General features: G+C 39.6%; 1 protein-coding gene across 1 annotated transcript in view; it reads right to left on the reverse strand.

Annotated features, from left to right (window-relative positions):
* COL14A1 (collagen type XIV alpha 1 chain) overlaps window positions 1–27640 on the reverse strand; it is a gene marked incomplete at both ends in the record, with an annotated part of 121080 nt that overhangs the window by 78470 nt on the left and 14970 nt on the right. The window contains 6 exons of the mRNA XM_080339632.1: window positions 3816–3945; window positions 4937–5088; window positions 6623–6784; window positions 7187–7351; window positions 8766–8885; window positions 9569–9724. Of these exons, the coding sequence (XP_080195758.1) occupies window positions 3816–3945; window positions 4937–5088; window positions 6623–6784; window positions 7187–7351; window positions 8766–8885; window positions 9569–9724 (885 nt within the window). The remainder of the gene's footprint in view (window positions 1–3815; window positions 3946–4936; window positions 5089–6622; window positions 6785–7186; window positions 7352–8765; window positions 8886–9568; window positions 9725–27640) is intronic.

Genomic DNA, 27640 nt, shown 5'->3' on the forward strand with positions numbered 1-27640 from the left:
CATTTCATATTTATTTCAAGCTATAAGTGATTATTAAATCAGAATCCTTTCTAATTATCTGTATGCTATGCATATGGAATGCATCTATTTAAATTTCACATACCTGTAAGCTATTTTCCATGTTTGATATGGACAAATGTGATTGGTGGCTATTTTAATCTGTCAGTATCTCACACTAAGGCAGGAATGTAAACTACGATTTTCCATAGTTGTTCATTAGGATAGTAAAAAATACTTTGAAACTGCAGGTATTTTATCATGTGGAGTGATTAATACTTGCAAACGTCAGGCTGTTACTTCCAACACACTAGCAGAGACAGCTCTATAAAATGCTTGATGCTGCATGACTCTGGGGTGTGATCTGATCAGGTCTCACAAAGCCAGCAGGGCTAGGCTCCGTCAGAACTTGACTAGGTTACTTCAAAGGAATGCCAGGTGCAATATGAAACAATCCTCTTGGCTCAATATGTGACTGTTCTCTCCGCCTCAATAAATTAAACAGATCCTAACAGCATGTTATGGGATATAGCATGGCTGGAAATGACATTTTAGGAGACTGAGACAAAAACAGAAGTCTCAAATAATTTTATATGATCCTGTTTTATTTTCTTTTCAGACTGGAAGATTAGCACTGACACAGAATCAAAGAACCATCGAGGATGAGGATGAGAGACACCTCTTGAGATCGTCTAGTCTAACTTCCCTGTTCAGGCATGGTCTGCTAGGGCAGGTTGCTCGGAAGTATGTCCAATTGGGTTTTAAATATCTCCAGAGATGAAGACTCCACAACTTCTCTGGAAAACTTACTCCCATGTTTGACCACCATCGCAATAAAATCATGTTTTCTTCTGTTCAGATGGCACATTTCTTTAGTTTGTGCCCATTGACTCTTGTCCTGTCAGTGGGCACCACTGAGAAGAGTCTGGCTCCCTCTTCTTTATTCCCTCCCATCTGGGATTTTTACACATCAATAAGATCACCTTGAGCCTTTTCTCTTCCAGGCTGAATAGCCATGGCTGTCTCAGTCTCCCCTGTAATGAAAGATGCTCCAAGCCCTTAATCATCTTTGCAGCTTTTCGCTGGACTCACTCCAATAAGTCCACATCTCTCTAGTGCTGAGAAGCCCAGCACAGGACCAAGCATCCATGTATGGCCTCATCACTGCTGAGCAGAGAACAAGAATTACCTCCCTCAACCTGCTGGCAATCCTTTCCTAGTGCAACCCAGGAGGCTCTTGGCCTTCTTTGTGACAAGGCTGAATATCCGTTTCACAGTCAGCTTGTTTACCAAGACCCCCAGGTCCTTCCCTGCAGAGCTGCCTTCCAGATGGTCAACCCTCTGTGTGTACCGACGCACAGGGTTATCCCTCCCCAGAGGCAGGGCTTAGTGCTTCCCTTTGATGAACTGCGTGAGGTCGAACGTTTTCCCCTTCATATATCCATGCTAACTAATTCAAATCACTTCCTTGTCCTTCATCTGTTTGGAAAAGGCTCTCAAGGATTAGTTGCTCCATCACCTTCCCAGGGATTGAGGTGACAATGAAGCAGACTGTACTTCCCCAGATCCTGCTTCACAAAGGACTGACATTTGCTTTCTTCCAGTATTCAGGAACTTCTCCCATGGCCTATCAAGGATAATCAAGACTGTCCTCACAATGACATCACAGTATCACAGTATGTTTGGGATTGGAAGGGACCTCAAAAGATCATCTAGTCCTATCCCCCTGCTGGAGCAGGAACGCCTAGGTGAAGTCGCACAGGAACATGTCCAGGTGGGTTTTGAATGTCTCCAGAGAAGAAGACTCCACAACCCCCCTGGGCAGCCTGTTCCAGTGTCTGTCACCCTCACTGAGAAGAAGTTTTTTCTCAAATTTAAGTGGAACCTCTTGTGTTCCAGCTTGATCCCATTATCCCTTGTCCTATCATTGTTTGCCAATGAGAAGACCCTGGCTCCATCCTCGTGGCACTCACCCTTTATACATTTACAAACATTAATAAGGTCACCCCTCAGTCTCCTCTCCTCCAAACTAGAGAGACCCAGCTCCCTCAGCCTTTCCTCATAAGGGAGATGCCCCACTCCCTTAATTATCTTTGTTGCCCTACGCTGGACCCTCTCCAGCAGTTCTCTGTCCTTCTTGAACTGAGGGGCCCAGAACTGGACATAATATTCCAGATGTGGTCTCACCATGGCGGATGTGGTCTCACCAGGGCAGTGACATAAGCTGACATAAGCCAGGTCCCTCAGCACCCACAGGTACAGGCCATCCCATTCCATGAATTTATGTGTGCCCAGTTTGCTTAAGCACTCTCTATACTGGTACTCCTCAAATGAGGGTAAATCCTCTTTTCTCCAGACCTTCCCACTGATCTCAGCAGCCTGGGATTTCTAAAGGTAATTTTAACCCATAAACGTCGAGTCAAAGAAGGCACTGAGTACATCAGTGTTTTCTACTTCATTTGTCACCCGGTCCTCTGTCCCATTCAGGGGTGGGCTCATGTTTTCCTCAGTCTTCCTTTTACTGTTCATGCACTTACTGTTACTGTGCTTGTTGCTCTTCACATCTCTTGCCAGATTCTGCTACAGATTGGCCTTGGCTTTCCTAAACTTATCCCTGCAAGATCAGACAGCAATTCTATGCTTCTCCTGGGTCATCTGCCTCTTCTTCCATCTCTTATATACTTCCTTTTTATCTCTGAATTCTGTTAGGAGTTCCTTGCTTGGCCATGCTGGTCTCCTGTCACTTTTGCTTAATTCGCTACTTGTCAGTATGGACATTTCTTGAGTTTGTAAGATGTGATCTTTGGGTATCAAGCTGCTCTTCTGGATCCCTCTTCTCTTCAGGGTCATATCCCTTGGGATTCTTCCAAGCATGTCTTTGAAGAAACTGAAGACTGCTATCCTGAAATCCAGAGCTGTGGACCTGCTTTTTGCACTCCTCCCTCCTCTTAGACTCCTGAATACCACCATCTCATGGTCACTGCAGCCAAGGCTACTTTGCAATCCTCCCTCAGTTCTTCCTTGTTTTTAAGTATCAGCTATGGCACAGCAGCTCTTCTTGCTGGGCTCCTCAATCACATTGTCAAAGCACTAGAAATTTTCTAGATTGCTTGAGCGATCTGTGTTGCTTTTCCAGCAGGTATCAGCTATTGATACATCATATACTGACTTCCTGGCTCCTAGTGAGAACTAAAAAGTTACTCTTTACTGCCATTCCTAATATCTGTGATATTTACTAAAAGAGTAACTGTATTTTGTATATAAATGTATAAAAATTATATGATCAATAGCTGCATATTATCTCAGGTACTAGCATAGTTTCCAAAACTGTAAATATTTGTTCTAACAATATCCCAAGTCACCATTTTACAGACAGAAAAAAACTGAATCATTGAGAAAGGAACTTACAGAAGTTACCTTGAAATCTTTGGCACTGATGAGAATCCTGTGCAGGTATTTCTGGTCCCACCAAATCCTCCACTCACGAGATCAACTTCAGCCATACACCTAATTTATAAAGCTTGGCTCCACACCCAAAGTGTAGGAATGTTCTAATTTAGCGTTCAATAAGATTGACTTCAAAGTTCAGCCCAGAGATAAAACTTCTCTCAATGTATAAATTTGGACAGAGCATTTGGACTTAGGAACTTAGCCCAGAATGAATTCAAACAGAAATTAATTTAAGGCAAAATGCATTAAAAGAAGCTAAATTGAAATAAGACCCATTTCTGCATTTCTTTTTTACAAAGACTACTGCTGACACATCGTGATTAAATGCAGACAGTCAAATCCATAATGAACATGACAAGTATACTTACGTGTAGTTTCAGTCCCACGGAGGCCCTCACTAGCAGCATTTGAGTATACAGCAAATACAGCTATTTGGTATTCAGTTAAAGACATCAGGTTTTTCAGAACTGCTGTTGATGAGCTTCCATCTACCACAACCTGTTAAGAAGAAAATTCAACTAAATATGCATGAAGCAAAGCATATCAACATCAAATCAATCCATCTCTCAGGCAATTTTTACACTGACATCTAAGAATCAGTGTACTAAAGTTCAATTCATAAATCAAATTTGCTTATGCTACCTTTATGTACAGTAAGGTGCCTGAAAAAAGAACAGTAAGCGTATACATAATGAAACGCGTTTAACTGATATAAGCAGCCATTTATAACAGAATTGCTTAGATAAATAAAGTGTATGAAATACACTTTGAGTGTATATTGGGCACTTTTTGATAAAATTACTACATCATAAATATTCCTTTAGTACTATATATGTACACACACAGTACTTCAAATTGACATTAATACATATCCATGCTAAACAATTTTCTAGTATAAAAAGAAATAAAAATATATATTTAGTTAAATCCTTTTGCTCTTCTGTCTTTCCCTTCAATTTTGTGTCAGCTGAAGCCAAAAGCTTGTTTTACCACATTTTTTCCCACCTCCAAAATGCCTAAGTGCTATTCAAACAAACACTTCTCTCTAAATTTTCAGTGATCAGCTATAGACATCCCAAAATATACACCCGTATCATCTTTCTTTTATTAATTATTTTTTCTTAGAACTGAATATCTGGATTCACATCAGCTCTTACCTCTTCTGTTCTTGTGAACACAACGGTGCAGGGGATGTCTATAGAGCTGGTTAAAGTAACCATATGTCTAAGCAAAAATACAGACAGTCCACCCTGCCCCATAAAAATGCACATTGTTATAGTATATTTACTTTTAATTACATGACAGAAAAGCAGGCTGGCTACTACCTAACCTCCGCCACCATCTAATGAGATCATCTCCCCTTTCTGTAGTGGGTTTCAGAGCCCATATAGGGAATTTCACAGTAGATTTAAATAAGACCACAGATTTTCTGTCTGATTAGTTCTTGCTGTTGTATTAAAAGATTCTGGGAAGTTTCTCTTCCTCTTACCTCTTCTGGTTGTCCTCCTCGAGTAGGGTAGTACACAACCCTGTATTTTTCCACCTTGCCTGGTGCATGGGTCCAGCTCACCCGGAATCCTCGAGCTGTGACCTCCGATGTGACCAAATCCGAAGGAGCCCCAAGTGAAGCAACAATTGTTCCTAGGTTAGAGGCAATACAATTTTTTTTTTAAATTTCCACTTGCAAATAATTATTTGGTTTGTTGTATTCACTGAAGCTCCAGAGAGCACTCCTCATCAGAAAATCAAATAATTGGCTACTGCGCATTTATTTAAGTAATTTTCAGAGGAAACACAGAACTATTAATGAGTACTGCACAGGGCGTTTTAACTGGGACTAAGCCTTCATGGTCTTTCATAAACCTCTACATGAAAGAGACATAAATACAAAACTAAGCCTTCCTGTCCTTTCTCCCGTCACTCATTCAAGCCGTTCATTCTGTTTTTTGGTTGGTTGGTTTTGGGTTTTGGTTTGTTTGGGTTTTTGTGGGTTTTGTTTTATTTTGGTGGTGGTTTTTGTTTGTTTGTGTTGCCTTTTTTTTTTTTCTGGTTGCCTTCCTCCCAGTCATGAAAAACACCCAAGTCCATATGCAGCTGTGATCTCCTGTGCTCCTCCGCAGGGTGGAAACTGATACCCTGCCTGTCAGCAGACTGAAGCGCTGCAGTGGATGCTCATCTTCTCTGGCAACCATTCCTTTCCACAAAGATGTCTCATCTCTCTATGGTTTTCCCATCCTCTCCCTCTCAATTTCCCAACTGACTGCTTATTCCCTCTGCAAGACATAGCTAATATTCTGTATTTCTTCCAGTTTCCAGGTGAATAAAAAGAGAAAAAAAAAATACAATGAAGCCCTAATGATACACTCTTTTTCATTGCACAGGTAGAAATATGTGTGAAAGACGGCCTTCCTTACCGATACATATTACAGACTTATTGAAAAATCACTCAGCTCTTCTGTGGTATTACAGAATCACAAACCAAGCAATACAAACAAAATACGCTGAAGCTTTTCAGAAATAATTTCCTCAGAGAGGACTGTCTGGCAAATTGCAACCGGTTTTCGTGGCCATTTCTTTTGTTTAGGAAAGCAAAAAAATACTGAAGTCACAGAAGGCTTTTTTATGTAAGAACTATTTTCTTCAGCACCATCTTTCCTTATGCTCTGAAATATACTTTTTGTGGATGAAATAAGGAAGAGAAAAAATCCATCATCATGAAGGGACACAGAAATCTTAATAGTTGAAAATTTTGGAAACTTATGAGACAATAAAAACAGTAAGTTAAGAGATGGAAAGCACAGCACAAATGTACCAATTCCATGTGCAGCTGTTAAAGTAATTTATTCCCAAACCTGTGTATTACAAAAATTTTTTCCTTACCCGCCACTTGGAAATAGTTACAGAAGAAAAAATACATATTACTGTATTTTTGGTACTACCAAATACCATAATATTTACCACTATCAAAGACAGAGAGTAAAAGTTCAGATATCAAAGCAAGAATAGAACATCATACCAAGGAAGATAACATCCCTGGCAAGGCACTTTCTTGTAAGCAAAAGAATATACAGCACGAGTCAAGTGTCAGAAGCCAGCGTAGAACTGCAGGTATTTGGATCAGGATTTGTAGCTCTAAGTTCATATTAAGTTACATTAGATCTTGTTTCTTATTCACCTTTGATTTCCTTTTCCTGTTCCTCTACTCGTGAGCACACGGTTCTGGTAAGACCTTCCACGATGGTATGCATGAAGTTAAAGTCAGCAACGTTGTAGACGTGTGTGCTGTCAGGTTCAGAGGCAATTTCTTTGAGTTCATTTATATCTGCATTCTTTACACCTTTCATTGGAAAGAATAATAATGAAAATATTTGCAGTGAAAAAGGAAAAATCTTGTATGCAGAGGGTTTGATAAAAATCTACTAAAAATTTAATTATTTCTGTTTGTTTTAATAACCAGCTACAGATTGCTCTGTCACTAAGATGTTACTTCAGGATGTTAATTTCTGTCAGCGTAACTGGCATTTTTTTAGTTGTCTCTTGATAATGTAGCATCCATGTAAACTACTGAACTCCAGGTACAGCAGCAATGAATTGGAGAACATATTGAAGAAGATTTAAATTAAGGATGATACTTACTGGACATAGACAGAAAAGAACATGTCCTTAATATAGACAACACCAGATACAAACAAATCAGAGTATAATAGGATACAACATATGGATATGGCAGAATACACACCAATAGCAAATAGCTCAATGCCAGCATCTCGTAGGTTTTTAGCAGGAGGGATAACATCATCTTGGGACTTCCCATCAGTGATCAGTATACCAATTTTAGATACTCCAGGTCTTGCACCTGCTTCAGGCTTAAAACTGTTTTCCAAAATATAAGTTAAGGCAAGACCTAAAAAAGGGAACATTTTAAAATACTTCAAATGGAGGAAAATATCCATTCATTTTGCTAATATCAAAGTATTTGTCTTTCCATTCAATTTAAAAATCACAATAAACATTTTATTGAAGAATAAGTATAAAAGAAGAGTTTATTTACTGCAAGATTAAATTCTAACAAGTGACCTAACCTACAAAGAAGGTAACATTCCTCTTTAGAAGCCTTTTGGTCGATCAATGTATTTTAAACTGGCTATGGAAACCTAAATTGATCATCCTGTGAACCCATAGTCTTTTCTTTCTTCCTCTACAAAATTACCATAGGAAGTCCCCTCTCCTTCTACCTACATTGCTTATATGAAAGCACATGCTCTGGATAGCTTAATAAATCCCAATACTACATAAAATCTTACTTTAATTTCATTTTTCTTTCCAATTTGCAAGCTGAAGAGAAGCTTAAATAAAGCTTAGAGATAATCTGATTTTAATAATTGATGATTATTTGAAGGGAAGGAACAAGAACAACTCCTCAGGGCAAACTTACACAACTCAATGAGATCCCATCTGAAAACTCTCTGAAGTCTCCCACAGCACAGGTTCCTAACTCACCTTCTTCTAACGCGCATAAAAAATAATTGTGATAGTTTACTACTTGCTGCCTTGCAGTAATCTCACTCCTAGAATCACACTACAGTCCTTCTGTCTTTCGCCCCACTGGAATCTTTCCATCCATCAAAATAAAGGCTGTTGCAGAAGAGAAGGAGAATTTATCACTTTCTCCCCTTCCCTCCCCAACAGAGAAGGAAAGGAAATAAATACATACAGACATACATACATACATACATAAGAAAGAAGGCAGCAATTTACTTAAAGCCATATCTGGATCCTTGGAAATATCATTCTCCGGCAGGACAGCCAGCATTACTAACTGCTGCTTTGATGGAGTTGTATTCACAAGTTGAGAGGTGCCCCCCATTTATCCATCACTAAGTGTTTTCTGGGGCTTCAGTGCTCTAACTACTAAAAGGTCAATGGAAACCCAAAAGCCCTGGGCGATCATCTAAAAAGTTACTATTGCCAGTTGTCAGATACTAACCAACATCCTTTCTTTCCCCAGAATAAAGCTCTGTGCATGAACATTATGAATGGATTTTGCATCTTCTTTGTAGAAGGCAGAAGACTTTAGCTCCAGCACAGAAAGTTCATTTACATTTTGTTTTACAAGACCTTGTTCTGATCAAAACGATTCCCAGTGAGGCCAATGAGACAAGCACTTCAGAAAAGACTTCACTGACATTGGATAAAGCCATGAGCACGATGCAAAAGCTCTAAATTTTTTAACCTTCATAATAAGCACTAAAACTTCTCAGCCTGTGCAACAGAATATGTTTTTTAGCAAAAGGCAAAAGCTAAAACATACACTGTACCTGTTAACGTATTCCCTCCCTTATATGGGAGATTACGGACTGCATCCAAAACAGCATCTTTTGTGCCATAGGCATTCAAATGCCATTCAATTCGCGGATCGCCACTGTACTGTGCAAGACCTAAAGAACCAGAGATTAAGGTAGTACATTAGACAATAAAGGATTTTTTTACAAGTATCTACACTTTACATATTTGGTTACCAGCAGCTTACCGTAGTAAGCTTACCATAAGTAGCTTTGCTGCCATACTAGAAATACTGCATTGCTTGATGGCAAAAAATAGTATAGAGTTTTTCTTAGTGGTAGCTCCTCAATGTATTTTCAAAGACTTTCAAGTGCTGAGAGAAGTAAATGAGAAGGAGTACACAAATTTTTTCAGAGTTTAGTAAGATTTGAAAAAATTGCTTTTTGAAAAAGAACCATTTTTTTGACATGCTTTCAAACAGAGTAAAATTTAAGCAGCAGCACAGAAATACAACATTTGAGTCAGTTTTGGTACATCCTTCCTCTGGAAATTGAACTGCAGGAGGTTGATTTAATGCTGACTGAAGCCAGTAAAACTGTTGCCGCTGTTTTTTCTTTTCCACTGACATTGCATTAGAGTTTACTTAAGGTGAGTATGACAGTAAACTACGAGGAATTAATGCTACAAACATTCTAGCAGCATTACTCTTATGATAGAAGTGCTAGTTCCAGGTGAGGATGAATCTTGCGAAATAAGCAGCATTAAGTTGTTAATTACCTTGAAACCATAATATTTCTGTAGCAACGTAAAAATGTTAAGAAGAAATACGGCACCTTACCTACTCTTGTTTTCTCAGATCCTACATTGAAAGCGGAAACCAGGTTTTCCAGGAACAGTCGAACGAGTCTGAAATTGAATCTGCCAATACTCCAAGAACCATCTACCAGTATCACAATATCTGCGATTGCTGGAGTTTTACAGGTAAACAGGCTTTCTGTAAATCATTAAAATGGAAATAATATTGTTAATTCAACACTAGAATTGTAACTCAATAAATGTATACCTTCGTCCTCCCACTAAGCTTAATACTTAAAGATTTGTTTCATAGGCAAAGTGAGAAATAAGCAAAATATCTAGACATTTGTTCTAAATGCAGTAATGGAACAGTCTGGCCATTATCTCCTTCAGTTCTTTCATTAAGCTGTTCAAAATTACTGTTGGGAGATCCATTAAAAAGAGATGCTGCTTCTAAAAATACAATACTTCAGAAAGAAAAAATTAACTATCATATAACACAATCAAGCCAGTAGTTCATTTTCATTCTCAAGAATATATATACACAGTGTACAGTTCATAGCACATAACCTTAGAGGAAGACAGCGCAGAGAGCGCCGTCTAAAGATGTAGACATCCAAAACAGTTGCCAAGAACCCTTTTATAGCCAACATAGAAAAGCAGGTGTTTCTATACATCTCAACAACTCTGTAGAAAAATTTCTTTAGTTGCCATTGCAGACTTCTAAAGTCAGAAGTGAATCTCACCCTGGGAGTCAAGAGTAAAACTGAAGGTCAATTCAATATGCTGAATTAACTCTAAATAGGAGGCACTCAATACAGCAAAGGTAAAATGCAAAACCTCAAATTCAAATTCTTAGTCTCTATGAGAACTAGCATCATGTGAAGATATAGTCTTACAGATCTACAGAAAAGCACCCAACAATAAAAAAAAAGCATTAAAATAGCAACAGAGAAGACCTGATAAGAATTAGCAGGGGTGCATATTAGTAGTCTCTAAGGTTTAGCTAACCAGTGGGCAAATCAGAGGAAATGGGAGCAGAGATTAGACACAAATCACAAGGTAAGCAGACAAGAAGGTTTTCAGGGACACTGATTCTTTCCTTTTGCCTAAGCAAAAGTGCCACATTCAGTTTGAGAAGATGACAGGAAGGCAAGTAAGAGAGAGGAGGAGGTTTCCGTAACCTCAGGCAGAATTGCCACATCCCACAGAGGTGGCAGCGTGGCTGTAAAAGTAAGGTTGCTGCAATGGTGGATTCATACTGTAGGGAAGGAAAACAAATGAGTGATGTTACACAGGTACACTAAACAAGAGCTTTGGTTTGAAATATAAAAGTAGCAAACTCTGCACCAGATTGACTACAGAATAGAGATGGAAGTAGGAAAGTCAAAAGTAAAGCGTGTTGGCAGAAAGGGTATCATGCATCACAGAGCATTTAGAGATGCAAATCATGTCCCTGAACACAGTAAAAATCTGCAGGTTAGTGAAGTAAGCTGCAGACCAACTCTTATCATTAATGTTTTCAGGATCCAGTGCATAAATTAGGTGATAAAGAACACCAACACATAAGGTGGTACTAACAGGAATCACCAAGTACATTGCTAGAAATAAACTGATCTTGAGCAGAGATGCTCAGCGAATAGAAGTAATTCAGTGAGAAATAATGAAAAAGGTGCCTGCATTAGCTCACAAGCAGCTCTCCTGTTCAGAGAGGGAATAGAGCACACAACAATTTAAAACTTTAGCACCATATTATTAATGACAAACTTTTCATTAAACACAAAACGGTGTCACAGGCATAAACAATCTGAAGAAAGACTTCAAACAATTAGTAACAATTAAGAGTTAGATTCATACTGTAGTGTAAATCCACTGAGCAAGAAATCCAATCCATAAAGTTACAGTTAATGTCTTAAACGTGCACTAAAAATGTTTTCAGAAGAGCCGGGAACATTTCCTACGTGCAGCTAGCAGTGTAGAGTAAGTTCTAAACACATGACAAAAATTCCACTTACAAACGTGCCAAAACAAATATTTTATTTCAGTTTTTACAGTACAAGACAACGCTATTTGAATTGGCAACACATTTTAATGTATAAACACTGGGGAACGTTTAGTAAGCATCAGAAAAAAAGGATCTTAAATTGGAAGATAAATCCAAAGCAGGTCCAAATCTTTGTATAACTGAAGTCAACAGGAAAGCTTCTCTTGATTTCAGGGGGACTGGAATCTATTTTGTGATTTAATAGGAACTTACTGGTCATGGCAAAATTCATGTTTTAAATATCTTTGCCAAATAAACTTCCTGTTAATCAGGCTGCATTACTTGCAGTATTTGTCTTCCATTAACATGTGTTTCAATTGTGCCATCCCATACTGGCCACAATTGGTTTCTTCAGCTTCAAAAGTACTATTGGTAAAGTAAAACATTACTCGACACCAGTAAGAATGACAGAACTGGCCCCCTGATTCACATCCAAGCAGCTGTACTGCAGCACAGATGTACCTTTTCAGTATGATCCCAGCAGCTTAATCATGTAGCCCAATGAGGATAACAGGATTTATGTAGCTGCATTTCTCTTTTCTACTTCTAAAATCTTATGCTTGCTATGAAACCCAGTTAGTACCTTAGATCTTAATTGTTTCATATCAACAAGTTTTGCCTGTAAGGCTTCTTTAATCCTATACTGATGGCTTTGTGAATAAAACCTTTCATTGGTTTTAGTAAATCCATCCAGTGCAGAAAAATCCAAAGAATAAAGAAAACAATAACGGCATTCCTTTCAATATTTTATTTTCACATCATCAGATCAGTGCAAATAGTATCATTCAATTATTTTTTTGTTAAAATAACATGTGTGGTTTGATCCAAGACTGTACTGCATTGTCACAGAATGGGAAAATTTGATTCGTTCTTCGTAGATAGGAGATACTTGTTGAATCTTTTCTGCATAAAACATCTAGGTTTTGTTACTTCTGTACACCCACTATTTGCTTATGTTTTCTCCTTGTTGTACTTAATAGAATTGTAGATAGTTCCCTAAAATGGAATAAACAACAGTGAGATATTAAACAGAATAACATGCTGTATAGAAATCTTTAAAACCTGTTAGGAATAAAAAAACCATATCATCCTAGTTTATAAAGTTAATTTAAAAGACACAGTGTGTAGAAATAATTTACGCACCCCACAGAGATTAGCCAGTTTCCATTGTGAGTTCTAGCAAATCTCCTTTTCAATAGTCTTTCCATACAACCATACATGGTCATGAATTCCTATAGGGTTTGAGGACAATTCTGAACATGTCAATTATCTAAAGATAACTTCAATAGGAAATTTTCTCACAAACATTTCTTAAAGGAGGATGACAGCATGTAATTCTATGTAGCATCTAACACTCAGTGTTTTAGTCTACTACAAGCTTCAATGCTATGATTAGGTTGCACATATTTCCCTTTTCCTTGGTTATCAAGAAAACAGTTATGAGAAAGAAGGTGCTTCTGCCCTCCGAATTCTACAATACTCACCAGTTCCAAGAGCGGGACAGTAGGGAGGAGACGAGTTACCTAAATTTGTATAATGTTTCCTAACATTATATAGATAGCATTATTCTACCTCAAGTGATGCAATTCACAACAAACAACAGAACCTGCAATTTTTAGGTTTGAGAAAAATGACAGAACTCCAAACACCCTAAAGCCAGAAAAAGAGCTTCTATATTTTACAGCAGCAACTGTCTTCAGTGCATCCACCTAGTGGAGGAGTTTGACGGGGAGAAAGCAAAAAATTAATGGACTTTCTGTTAAAAATGTACAACCTTTCTAGCACTATTTGGCAGAAGGAACTTGCCACTCTGCCATGAAGCTAACTGAGGAGAAAGGGGCCTGGTCTGCTGCTTTCTGCATGTCACCAATGAAGGCATGGGCACAGAATTTCACCTCCAAAGACACCAGCATACAACTAAACGCTACCAGTGACGTATTAGAACAAGATATTTGCACAAAAACCTGCTTTAGTAGTGCCAACAGTCATATCATCTCTCAAGCCCCCAGACACTAAAGGTGATGCAATTGCTTGCACTTCTGCTCAAGTGCTAAAGTACTACCAAGACCCGTGTCAGAGTTTGGCTGAGAGTGAAGCCAATCAATGCAATGCTGAGAAAAAAATCCAGCTAGAACTTTCTGGGATAGAGGGAGAGTTATTGGACCCTAGAGATGTCCTATTGAAGGGAATGGAGTGCGGAGCCAGGACTGCAGTGGGCTCTGGCAGTGCGGGGGATGCACGGAACTGAGCCGGGAATGTGGCTTCTGGAAACGCTGAGCTCCTCTATGGACACTGAGCACCCCTACGAACACTGAGCTCCTATCTGTGACTGCATTTTCAACCTGCTCTTGTTCTTTCACACATGCATTCAGTGAGCAATGTTAGAATACAGAAGTTCGACCCAAATAACTGCAAGCATTACCAAGACACAAATACAAAACTACGATTTTTAGACTAGAGTAGTAGCTCAGACTCTTGGAGTTAATACTACTGCTCTTTGAAAGTTCTTTGAAAGGCAAAGGGAGAAGTAGCAATATAGGCATTGCCACATGGGAGGACTCAATGCCTTAAAAGAACCAGTTCAACTGGCACGCAGTTATGATACTTTTTGCAGAAACACATTTGATATTTTGACTCCTCTTGGTATGAAACTCCATTCTTACATTCAAGAGCCAAAACACACACTACTTCTGCTAGAAGAAGTTAAGACTATAATTCTTTTTGAGTCTGCAATATGTTGTTTCCTTTCTTACTCCCTGTCACAGTGGAAAAGTTGAATAATATACGTGGAAGGAGAGAAAAAGTTCAAATAGAGGTCAGTAATAATACAGTATGAATGGAAGACTCGTTCACAGGGTAACAAAGCACAAAAGGCAAGAATCTTGATGACAGAAGCGACTGAAAAATACCTTGTGAATAAAGCATGAATGACAGAGAAAAGTCAGTCCTCCACAGTGATTGACAGCACCACAGCTGAGCCGAAGCACAAGGGCAATATAAATCTACATCAGCAAAACGTCACTTCTTTTAAAAAAGGGTTAACAAAATACAGGGACGTGAGCCACTGCTCACATCCAAAATTCAGCAACTCACTAGTCCATGCGTCTGACATTGATATTATTGCACTGTGCTGGTGATATCATCATTGCACTTAGACCTCAGTTTAACACATCCCATATGTCAGGCTACGGACCAGACAAATGCATCCAACATCACTGCTTTTCTTTGAACTAGATCCAGCCATAGCTTGAATTTGAAGGACTCAAATGCTGGAACATCATTAGTTTGAAAGAGCAGCCCAACAAGGTTAGAAGTTTGTTCCCGCTCCTTAGAAAAAAATATTAACAATAAATAAAAATAAAGCAGACAGCCCTTTCCCATGCACCTTGCTCAGTTTCAGGAAACTAACACAGCCCAACTGGCAGGCCTACAAATGTGTTATTTGGGGAGTTGGAATATTAAGATTTACTGAATCTGTTGTGCCTAATTATGTCACATTTGACTGTAAATGCTGTAGTTCAATAATTCTGCTTCTTTTAAAAAGTACGCATAAATAAATAAATGTTATTATTTAAAGCATATCTTTTGAATTGAAAGTCACAAAACTAATTAAGTTGCTGATAAAACACATTAATTGCCTACACATACTAGTGATAATTCTTAAGTACAAGAGAAGGAAGTCTGCAGCAACTTTCTACGCACCTTTCTTTTTCAATGGTAGTTGTGCTTCTGCAGTAAGCAACCACCAGCTCAGAAAAGCTTTTAGAACTTTCTTCCCACATCTTAATTTTTTAATTTACTTGGGAGATAGAATAAATACAACAGGTAACTATGAAAAGAAGTGCTGATATTTTCTGGCAGACCATTGCTGATTGATGGCACTGAAGCACCTGATGTCCACAGCAGCTTCCCAAACAGCAAATCTAAACTCTCATGGTCTGTGTACCTCGATAGAAAAATATGTTTAAAAATCCCCCTGCAGTTAAACTGGGAGTCATAACATTTATTTAACAGCTTCTTCCAACAGGCTACACGTCAACACAGAACAAAACACACGGCTGAAATCTTTCCTGACACTGAAATTCAACAGGGCAAGATACTATGTCTATTTAGCCATAATGATTTACAGTGAAGATGGTCCACAACCCTCCCATAAAGTACATGAAACCTTAGAAACTCTTCTGCAGATTACAGTGATAATTCTCTCTTTGCTCTGAGTTCTGCATCTGGGTGCATGGATGTTTTAAATAAAACAGCTGTCTCAAAATCTAAATGACTTTTCAAGGCAGAGAACTATAATTTTTTATTAATATGGTCATAGTTATCCACCATTCCTATGTAACGAATACGCCAGATTTTGAGTTATTTTTCCCTTCGCTTTAGTGAAGTATGAAATCCCTGAGACAGTTTTCTCTGGCTATCTAGAAGGCAGTTAATCAGGGGGCTGTAGACAAAACTGGCACTAAGAAATCCTCACCATTAATTAAGCTGTGAGTATAAATCCCTCTAAACCATGATAAACAGCTGGTCTGTGCCTCAGCTTGTAACTAAGTTACAGCTTTAACCCAACAGGTAAAGTAACAGAAAAGAGCTGCCTGAGAAAACAAGCTGCATGTCTAGAAAAGTTATTAACACAGAACTAATTACAAATTAGTTAAAGCAAGCTGCTACAACACTGTTACTTCACAGCCCAGCATTATAGATCCAGGTATATATGATGTTGTGGCAGTGTGTCCAGAAAGAAAAAAAAAAGTGCAGTAAAGTTACAGTGCAGACTTAGAAAGTCAATTCCCTATTTTACCTTCAATCATTTCTTAAAATGGTGTTATCATAATGGAACCAATGTATATGCTTGTATAAATACAAATATGTAGTGATCTTCAGAAGCGTCACTAATTTTGGATGTGACGTGTCAATCCACAAAAGCTCAGGATGAAATATGTGCCCTGTCACACGTAACAATTAATCCGTTGTCTAATTAGCAGAGATGTCTGAATGAACATCCTATTCTGAAACACCTCTGACTTCCAGAATCATGAGGTGATAGAGGTGGGAAGGGACCTCTTGGGACTGTCCAGTCGAACTGCCCTGCTCAAAGCAGGACAGCTACCACAGATTGCTCCAGGCCATGTCCAGTCAGGTTCAAGAGACTTCAAGGGCAGAGACTCCATAACTTGAGTAGCCTGCTCCAGTGTCTGACCATCCTCACAGTAAAAAAATAGTGCTTCCTTTGATTAAACAGAATTTACAGTTAATTCCATTTGTGTCCACTCTGTCTTGTCCTTTGACCGGACACCACTGAGAAGAATCTGGCTCTGCCTTCATTACACCTTCCAATGTGTATTTTTATGCATTGGTACGATCACCCTTGAACCTGCTGTCCTCCAGGCTGAACGGTCCAGTTCTCTCAGGCTCTCTTATGAAAGATGCTCCAAATCCTTAATCATCTTCATGGCCCTTCACTTGATTCATGCCAGTAAGTTCATGCCCTTCTTCTGCTGGGGAGCAAGCCCAGACACAGAACTCCGCCTGTGGCCTCACCATGGCTGAGCAGAGAGAATGATCACCTCCCTCGACCTGCTGACATCTTTCTTCCTAACACAGCCCAGGAGGCTGCTGGTCTTCTTTGCTGCAAGGGCACATTGCTGGCTCATGGTCAGCTTGGTGTCCACCAAGACCCCCAGAGCCTTTTCTGCAAATCTGCTCTCCAGCCAGTCAGCCACCAGCATGTCCTGGTGCCTCAGGTCATTCCTCCCAGGGAGCAGGATCTGCATTTCCCTTTGTTGAAGTGCATGAGGTCCTTGTCAGCCCGTTTCTCCAGCATGCTGAGGATGCTCTGAATGGCAGCACAACCCTCTGGTGTATCAGCCATTCCTCCCAGTTTTGTATCATCTGCAAAGTTGCTGAGCATACGCTCTTTCCCACCATCCCCATCTTCACACGATTGTAGGTTCTCACCTCTCTCCCACATTGTTCCTATTTTAAAGCTCTTCCCACCAGTTGGCCAGTAAAGATGATTTTGCCCCATTTAGTCAAATGGATCACATCTCTTTCAAGAAGCTACTGAGCCTCAAAGAGAGTCCCATCATCACATAAACCTAAACCCTGTTGTTTGATCCCTCATAAGTGGGATCAAGAAGACTACCTGAACCCCCACACCCTTGACCATTGCCCCCAGAGCCATATAGCTGATAGTTTGCCACCCAGTGCAAAGAGACTCTGGCAACAGGGTTACTGTAATTAGTTTCTACATATTTAATTCCTAATCTCTTAAAATATGTGTTATTAAGCAAAAGCAGACAAATATTATAACAAAAAAGTCTTCCTTGGAGGATTTGATTCGGTGGTTGGTTGGTTGTCTCTCAATGAGTATTTAAAAGAAGAACCCCAAAAGTCTGTGTCACTGCACTGTACTGAAGTACTGATCGGTAGGCAATAAACACACCACAACTATCTTTTCCTAAGTAAGCATTTAATATAACCTTTGATTTTCATTTCCTCTAGATCACAGACTTTCAAATTCTCCTTATCCACTAAAGCAGTTGTTCCCAACCATAAACAAATTACTAAATAGCCATGTTGCATATTTTTCCCCTCAGGCAGATTCCACCGATGTCTTCAAGCCTGAAACATTTCTTTCTGCCAGAGATTCCAGTCTCTTCCATTCACTTACTACTTCTTTCATTTTGTACTTAGAGTACCATCCAGACAGACAGACAAACAATGTGGATAGTTAAAGAAATTTTTAAACTACAGAAAGACTAATAATAAATCTCAAAATAATTCATTGAATATTTTCTTCCATTCACTGCCATTTATAGCTACTTTTCTTTGTAGTGTTTCAATTGCTTAAAAAAAAAGACAAGTCTTTTCTTCAAATCTAGTTGCATTCAAAAAAATGTAAAGTAGAACCTTATCCTAAATTGCACTCTACAGATGAAGGGGATTCTTTATGTTTCATTTGCACACATTTGAGAAAAATATTAATCTGATTTTGCAGAAAAGGTCTGCATAGGAAGCAATAATTACTTATTATTACATTGCATATGATATTAAAAAAACACATCTTCCAGAAACAATGGCAAATTCTAAATCTGTAAGACTGAATTTAAAATTTACACTGAGGAAAAGACAATTATTTTAATTAATCTAGACAAATTATTGGCTGCTATCCAAAGTATACAACTGTTTTGGGAGCTGCCAAAATCAAAAGAGAGGCCTCTCACAAGGCACAGACGATGCTTTGGCATCTGGGTTTATTTTCAGTTGGGCCAGTAGCTACTTAGCAGTTTACAATAGCCATAATCAAATTGAAACTGCTGGCCCTTAACTAAAACTACATACTCCCATGTGCACACATATTAAACTACCCTGAGGCCTGAAAAGCAGGGTGAGGGCAACAATATAAAAAACTATTAAAATACTCCTATGGAACTCAACAGAAATTTTTTCTCTTTTTTTTTTGTTCAAAGAAAAAAATGTTAATAATCAATAAATAATTACTCAATATTCAACAGATAAGTTTTCAGTTGTTCTTGCTCATTTTTTTTTTCCAATAAATAATAATCGCTGCGTAATTACATTCTATGAGATCAGTTTTAGGGTTTCCCACCATCTGTTTCCTATTCCCAGACTAACAAAATACTAACAGTTGCAAGGCTGGCAAAGGACCTGTGATCCCGTTGAGACAAAACACAAGCTTCTGAGTGTCACTTTCTTTTCTTAAGACAAGCAGAGCTGCACCATCCCAGTCATAAAAGTATCTCAACCAATCTCTTACAAATAAACCATTATGGCTTGCAACTGATGCTTTATTACTGCTTCTCAGAGAACAAAAAACCCTCTAAACATTATGAAGCTCTGAAGGCAGAAACATTTGCCACAGTTTAACATCACCTACCTGCCCCATAGGTACTGAGCTAAATTTGGATGTTGAGTTTGAAGAGTCTTGAAGAGAGAGAGGAGAGATGAGATACAGGGAAGGGAGAGGAGAGATGAGATACAAGTGGTATTTCACAGGCCACAGCCAATTTATTCTCTTTGAAGAAGCTACCATCCCTATGCCCACAATTGACGGTTTCCTTTATCATACTTACCAGAAAGATGAGTGCAAAAGATCAGAAATTTTACCACACTTTTTTAACTACATAACCGAACCAAACCCAAGTAAAGCCCCTGCTGAGGCTAACATTTCCTTCCCAGACAGCTGTCTGCACCACTACGCAGCCCTAATCCTGCTAACTTTCCTCCATACGAGGAAAACAAATATGCTCAAGCGTCAAGCTGGTGCTCCAGAGAAGCTTCTTTGAGGGTTCCAGGAGAGCAGAGTATCCAAATACCATGGCTCCACTTACTGGGGAATAATGAGCCAAACAAATACTTCATGAGCCAATGACACACACACAAAACACATCAGCCAGATAAACAGGACTCTCTCATTACATGCAGACAAACTGGTACCATCAGGACAGGCAAGAATACCTTTGAGGTCGAAAACATGGACCACTCAGGCTGGCTAAGTTCTGTTTCAGCTACTGATCAGCACCTTTTAAAGCAAGGGCTTAGCTCAGCTGTAACAACAAGGCTCACTCAGCACACAGGGCACCAGGCAAAGGGCTCTGACCACGAGACAGCCCAGAATCAGTGTCTCCTGCATCAACAGGTCCAGAAAGAACACAAAGACCCTCAGATTATGTAGAGAGGGTAGAAATGACCCTGATATCATCTCTCCTCAGTACAAGCTTCTACTTGATGTTGATCAACACTATTAGCATCAGACGAATAAGAGAGACTGTGAAACAAGACTTCCCCCTCTCAAAGTGTAAGGAGCAGCCTTGAAAGGGAACTTGCACAGCAGAGAGCTGAAAAGCAAAAGATTCAGCACCTTCTAGCTGCATTCAGGACAAGGCCATCTCAGGGAATACAGTCTCTGAAAAGAGATATCAAAACATTAAACTTAATCTCCCATTGTGCTGTTCAGAGCACAAAGCAATGCAGCCTGTTTATCAAGGTATTCAATACAAGTGAAGGAAAATCCACAATCAATAAATTTGCTGATGAATGCATCACTCCTTTATGATTGTAGCTTTCTTACAAGAGGGTCTTGGCCTTGCACTTCTGTGTTTATTAATGTACCTGCCTGCTACCACCTCTCCAAAGCTTCTTTGGTTCTCCCTGTAAGGTTGACACACAAATTTTAAAAACTGCCCAGAGTATCAAGTTGTTCCTATGTAGCTTCACTTTCAAAGACTAGGTAGTGTTGAATGTCAAAGAATCATCACTCACGATATACAGACATATTTACCTGGAACACAAATAGTCATGAGCAAGTCTACAGACTTCAAGTTATGAGAATTCACATCGCCACATGATGAACTGTTAAGGAGTGTCTAAGCACAGTAGCAACAAAAGTATTTTAGTAATGAAATATGTCAGCACAGACTCTGAATCTGACTCAAGGTAACACTCTTGCTGCCAGCAGAATCCAGGCACGCCAGCGCAGTGTGGACTGGATGGATGCTCCAGAGCTGATGACGTGAAGAGAGGAAAAGCAATCTGAAGAGAAGGAAAGACTGTTCATTCAGCTGAGCTTGTATTAATCGGCCGTTCAAGAACGTGAATAGCAGTCTCTCACTTCAACCAAGAACAGATTGCACAAAAAATGTCAGTGCCTTGGGGAAGGCTACAAAAAGAAAAAAAAAGAGCCCAGACAGGAGGTTTTCAGTGGGTAGAGCCTTGCCAAGCATTATACATATTTACTGTGCAGACATAAGATGGAAAATGTAACTCAAGGGTTTCAAGGGTTATGAACATGAGTAGTTCTGATAGTAGGAGCTGGATCACTTTATAATAAAATTGAAATTTGCATTTAGGTCCAAAATAGGCTAAATCTCTTTTTCTACTCTGAGTAGAAAGACAGCTATAAAGCTATTTTGTTTTCTGAGGTACATGTTCTCTAGATATCTATGCCAACACTGTGTCTGCTTTTCAATGAAGCAGATACATGAAAGTTCCTAAAGAAAGACAACGAGGGAGACTGTGGATAAGAGAAAGACAATCTGTCCAGTCTCCAGCTTCTGTCTGGCTTGGAACACCGTGCGAAAGGTAATGCACAATGACCACTTATATCATGTTAACATACATACTGACAGATGCAGGAAAAGCAGCTCCTCCTACAGAAAGGAGAAGCCAGGAGGTAAGTGGAATCCCTGAATAAGAAAGCAGACCAGTCAATTGCTAATGTCAAGCTTTTTATTTTCTGAACAACGCAAGAGTTGGTCTGGCAGACACAAACTGAACAAGGTATCCAGCAACCTCCACGTTAATACTAAATCTCAAACCAGGCTAAGGTAAATAAATAAAATCATTCTCAAATTTACAGATATCCAAAACAGACAAGACAAAACAGAGAAGAACCTTCTTACCAACCCCTCCCAGCCAAATCTCCCTCTCTGTTCTTCTCTCTTCCTTGATCTCACTTCAGTCAGGGATTCCTTCTGTCAGGATCAAAGTACAATACTCAAAGTGAACCCTTTCCCAATTTCAGCCTTCACAGACACTTTTGGTTCTTCAGTTTCACACTTCTTTTCTCTCAAGAACCTTCTTTTCTCTTATTCAGATGATTTTAACACACTTGCAAGTAAACCAATGGCTATTTAGTTTGGCCAGATGGCAGATGTAAATGCTGCGGTCTCTAAACGTAGCTCCTGTGGTTTTCTCCAAAGCAACTACCACAACCATGGCAAAGGAAAAGCATTTAAGAATTCTACCCATGTCACTGTTGATACTTCCCATCGGGTTTTCCAGTTGTGGGAGGCAGGAAGCACGAGTCTGCCGAAGGATCCTGGCCAGGTCCATAAAAGTATTGCCATTGCAAAAGGAAATCCAAGTTGTAAGTAGTAGTCAAAGTATACAAAACTCAGCTGCATCCTTCAGAGAAATTCATAATAAGCATTGATCATCCACAGCACAATGAGCTAAACTTTCCAGACAGTAAAGGGGAGTTTACCCAAGAGTTTCCTTGCAACAGAGTCCTTCTGGAAGTCCTCCAGTGATTAACAAGGAATTTCTATTGTACAAATCTCTGTATGGTGGCTAACAGATTTAGACTAGCTTAGAAACTTAATGGATGCCTCTCATCAAATTCTACCTTCTGAGGAGCACAGAAACCACATGGCTTGGACAGGATATCCTAAATTCATATGGCAAAGAAAGCAATTGTATATTCTGACAAGTCTACTTCATGTTCTGTTTTCAAACAGATATTTGCATCACCTGAAGTTGAGGAAGAAAATGATGTCCATGAGGAGTCACACAGAAGAAGAATCAAAAGCCATCACTCACATGGCACAAGTTAAAAATTAACAACTGTCAAAAAAACCAATACTCTGCCAACCTATGATGGATGGAGGCCTGCTGATAGGATTGCTGGGCAGGTTCTAAGTGAAGACCAGGCTTTTAGCACCACATCAGGATGGTGATTGGACCAGTAGTGAAACCACAGACACATCAGACTGGCTGCAGAGATTTAAGTGAGAGTCCCTTTGGCAAAGATCAGATAGTCAAGTGCTGCTTTCACTAGTAAAAGCTGAGATAGCATGAATCAAAGATGAATCATGGATCTTCTGCTTGGGATAAGTTTGGGCAGAACAAAGCCAAGTGAGTCCAAAGCCAAAAAGACAGAATCTATAAAATTATTCCTGGGCTATGCAGCTTCAGACTCATCAGAAGCATATGATGCCAAAGCTCTGTGGTGGTCTGAAATGTTCTCAGAATGCTGCAGCAAGGTCCAAGCATTCCCCAGTCTTCTCTAGGTAGGCACAGGGATCTGAGGCCACCCCCCCTTAAGCAGCATGGATAAAATATTCATTTCTATGTTCATATTACCTTTAATTGATTAGCAAATGCTAGAACAAAGTAGGTATACACCACACACACAAGAGCTATTCAAAATCGGGTCACAGGACTGTATATCACTGCATGCCACACAGCACTGAAAAGCAATTTTTGGTAAAGACTACTAAAATCCTTGTCAAGATGGTAAGCATCAAAAGTATCAAGATGGTTACTCAAAAGTAAACTGAAGAAAAGCAGTCCTGAAGTAACATAACAGCCTGCAAAGAGCACGTGTCCCCAGCTGTGAGGCAGCTAAATGTCAGCAAATGTGCAGCCTGTTTCATACATGACAAGGTAATACATCCACACACCCCCTACAGACACTGCAAAGAAGAAATACTCAAGTCTCAGGATGCTGTATATACATCTTTTAGGGAAATATAGACAGTAGCTTCCCATTTAGACAAATGCAATCAATTGTTCTAAACTTCACTATACTTTTTGATGCAGACTTTAATTTACACGTGTCCAAAAATGAACCCTACCACATTAAAGTACTCCATAACATTTAAAGAACTTACCATATCTCCAAAGTAGGAAATGCATCTATTCTCATTCTGCAGCTTCTAAGAAACAGATGCTTAAGACTATTGGCCAGGGTAATGTCTACACTTTGTAGTGGAGGATCGGGTAGAAGGCCTTGAGCTAGCTCATTCTGAGCAGGCTAGCGCATTCGCCTGGAAGAATGCTGCACTGGACAATAAAGTTCCACTGCTATCAGCTTGCTAGTAAACCTGGTTGCAGCTAGTTCAAGAAGTCTTTGATATTATACTGCACTGGAACAACAGGGGGGAAAAAAAGGTAAGCAGGAATTTCAATTTAAAACAAACAAACAAAAGATCAGCAAATACTAATAATGGAATTTTCAAAAGTTACAAGATACCTCCCCGGTGACCTTGTGCTTTACCTGCTACACAGACTGAGGCCAAATAGTTCAGTGTTTGCTTCTTGTATAAGTCCAGCATAGCTGCAGAAACTAAACATTAATTACGGGGGTCTCTTCTTGCTGGTATATTCCAAAATCAGCTACACATTTTTATGGCTTGTATTCACATTTTTATAGCTTGTACTTACTTCATAACATGGTCTGTTCATGGTGCAGACTGGTGGGGGCTACTGCTTAGGGAGTAATGAAATTTATGGGATGCATGAAATAGTATCTGGGGCTTGTACAAGATTTAGTATGATATGTTTAGGGGAGGAATCAAAGCCAATGTAAGGGAGAGATCAAGGTAGTTTGGGAGGAACAAGCATAGGAAAATAGAAATATAAAGGGATAAAAGGGGCCAGATCCACCTACACAGGTGGCTGGTTAGTACCTGTTTGGCCAAGCCCTGTGCTAGATCACCCCAGACCTACTGGGACTACATGCTCAGCCTTGCTACTGGTTGGATCTAGGGGCATGGAGCTGGGGCAACCCTGCGTGCTTCTACTGGGCTGCAGGATCCAGTGATCCCTAACACAACACAAAAAAGAAGTCATATCAACAGTGGAGGAGTCAAGTACTTTCCAATAAACTTTGCTTTTACCTTCAGATTGCAGAAGCAGATTAACATGTAAGGGCTGGGAAGATAAGGACTGTTTAGGAAGAACAGAATGGCACTGGGGAAAAATGCCCACAAAACATAGTTACGATGTCTTTCTTCTGCCTGCTCATAACACAAGATCTGAAGTGTCCTCCAGAAAACTCAGGGAAACACTGCTGGTAAGGCCAATTATAGGTTGCGTAAAGACGTAGTTAACGAATTCCATAGCCTAGGAGTTCAGTTAGTAATAAACAATAGGAAAACCTCATGACTAAACCCATCATTTGCAGTTACATTAGCCAGGATGAAGTGAGTAGAACTATGAAACGCAGCCAACAGAGCAGAAGTTCAGAAGGTATTCATTCCTGTGGTTTCATCAAATACCTCATAGCACTCATTTCAAACTACCTAGTAATACTTTCTGAAGCTTCTGACATAACTAAACTGACAAGTTAATAAATTATATAGTTAGTCTCTTCTGCTGAGGAGTGTCTTAATATACCTCTCTGCAATTTCTTTCCCTACTCTGCTTAAATAGTGCCATTCAACAGCTACAGAGTGAATGTCAAAGCTAATTTGCATCAAAGGTGATAGCAGTATTGGAAGAAGAAAGCAAATCAGTGTATTTTTCAAGTTTACTGCACCTCTCATTTCTATCATTAGCCTAAGACTGATGTGACCTCACTGCAAGAGTAATTATAATAGAAACCTCAGATATGTGTACCATGTCATTTTGAGGAATGATATGCCTTTCGTTATCTGATAGTGTGCATAGCACTAGAAGAAAAAAATATTACGATAAAAATCATTCCAAACCATTTACTTTGAAAGATTGTAGAAATAATGTAAATAATAATATCAGTAATAATGTAAAATACATTGGGAAATCAAAAGAAGAATCAAAAACTATCTCACTGCAAAACAGAATAATTTTTGATATGTCTACACAGTTTTTGCAGGCAACTGAGAACTCCATCTGTTTTCTAGACATGTACCAGGAAGCTAAAAGATACGTTCACAGGAAAAGCTACAGAAGACCCATCACCAAAGAGATGCTGTTTCTGCACGAGTCAGAGCACTGGCAGAGCACACTCACCTGAGAGAAACTGCAGGCATACTTATTCCTATTAATACTTAGCAGGTAAGTATGACATGACAAATGGTTTCAGGTCTCTTTCTAGGAGACTTCATGATACTGAACCCTGAAAATGCTAGAAACTTCAGATTCAGTACATTACAACCAAAATCTCTTTTCTGTGCAGCACTAAGCAGTGAAGAAAACAAAGAGGAGAGTTGGACGAGCACAGGAAAGGAAAAAAGTTTGTCCTTACAGGTAGTTGCTACCTCTTTCCCAAAAATTTATATTTAAATTATATACAAAAGTAGGAATATCGTTCAAGACACGTTAAGTCACTATTCAATGTTTTTAACATCTTAGAATCATAGAATCATTTCAGTTGGAAGAGACCCTCAGAATCAGAGTCCAACCATAACCTAACTGTAGCCATAAACCATGTCACTAAGAACCTCGTCTGAACACCTTCTAAACACCTCCTGGAATGGTGATGCAAACTCTTCCCTGGGCAGCCTGTTCCAATGCCTGACAGCCCTTTCTGTGAGTAATTTTTTCCTCATATCCAATCTGAACCTCCTCAGGCACAATTTGAGGCCATTTCCTCTTGTCCTATCATTTGCTACTTGGGAGGAGCAACCAACCCCCTTCATGCTACAACCTCCTTTTAGGTAGTTGTAGATAGTGATAAGGTTTCCCCTCAGCCTCCTTTTCTCCAGGCTAAACAGCCCCAGTTCCCTTAACTGCTCCTCATAGGACTGGTGCTCCAGACCTTTCACCAGCTTCATCACCTCCTCTGCACTCTCTCCAGCACCTCAATGTCCTTCTTATGATGAGGGGCCCAAAACTGAACACAGGATTGAAGGTGTGGCCTCACCAGTGCTGAGTACATGGGCACAATTACTTCTCTAGTCCTGCCAGCCACACTATTCCTGATACAAGCCAGGATGCTGTTGGCCTTTTTGGCCACCTGGGCACACTGCTGGCTCATGTTCAGCCAACTGTCGACCAACACACCCAGATCCATCTCTGCCAGGCAGCTTTCCAGCCACTCTTCCCTGAGCCTGCAGCAAGTTCATGTTAGAACCGCTGCCTGGTCAGTTCATGTTATATTAACTATATACAGACAATACAACCTGGCATGTGCACCTTTCTACTATACTTTGTGGCAGACAAGGTATGGCATTACGCAGCTCACCAAAAAGAGCTTCTGTGTTTTTTTTTTTTCCTGTTTCTGAGGCCCACTATGATTTCTATATTATTTTTCACTCCCCCAGGGCCTAATTCTTCTATTCCCAAGTTGTTCTTTCTATAGCCATGATGCAGCAGATTAGCTATAAATCTTTCCTAAACTTCTACCTGCTTCTCTCAGTCTTCCATTATGAGAAACTCAGATCTAGCTTTTACTATCACTTCATTTATCCTAGGGCTTCCTCCTGTATACTCTGTTTGGGCAGGGAATTGAGGGGCAATACCCCTTTTCTCAGGTCATCCAGCTGGCCCCACACCAGCCCAGGCAGCTCAGGTAACATTCTGCCACTCTGGGTCCCAGCATGTGGCAAAGGTGACTCCATCAGA

Source organism: Nesoenas mayeri (assembly GCF_963082525.1).
Source record: "Nesoenas mayeri genome assembly, chromosome: 2".
NCBI classification, from domain to species: Eukaryota; Metazoa; Chordata; class Aves; order Columbiformes; family Columbidae; genus Nesoenas; species Nesoenas mayeri.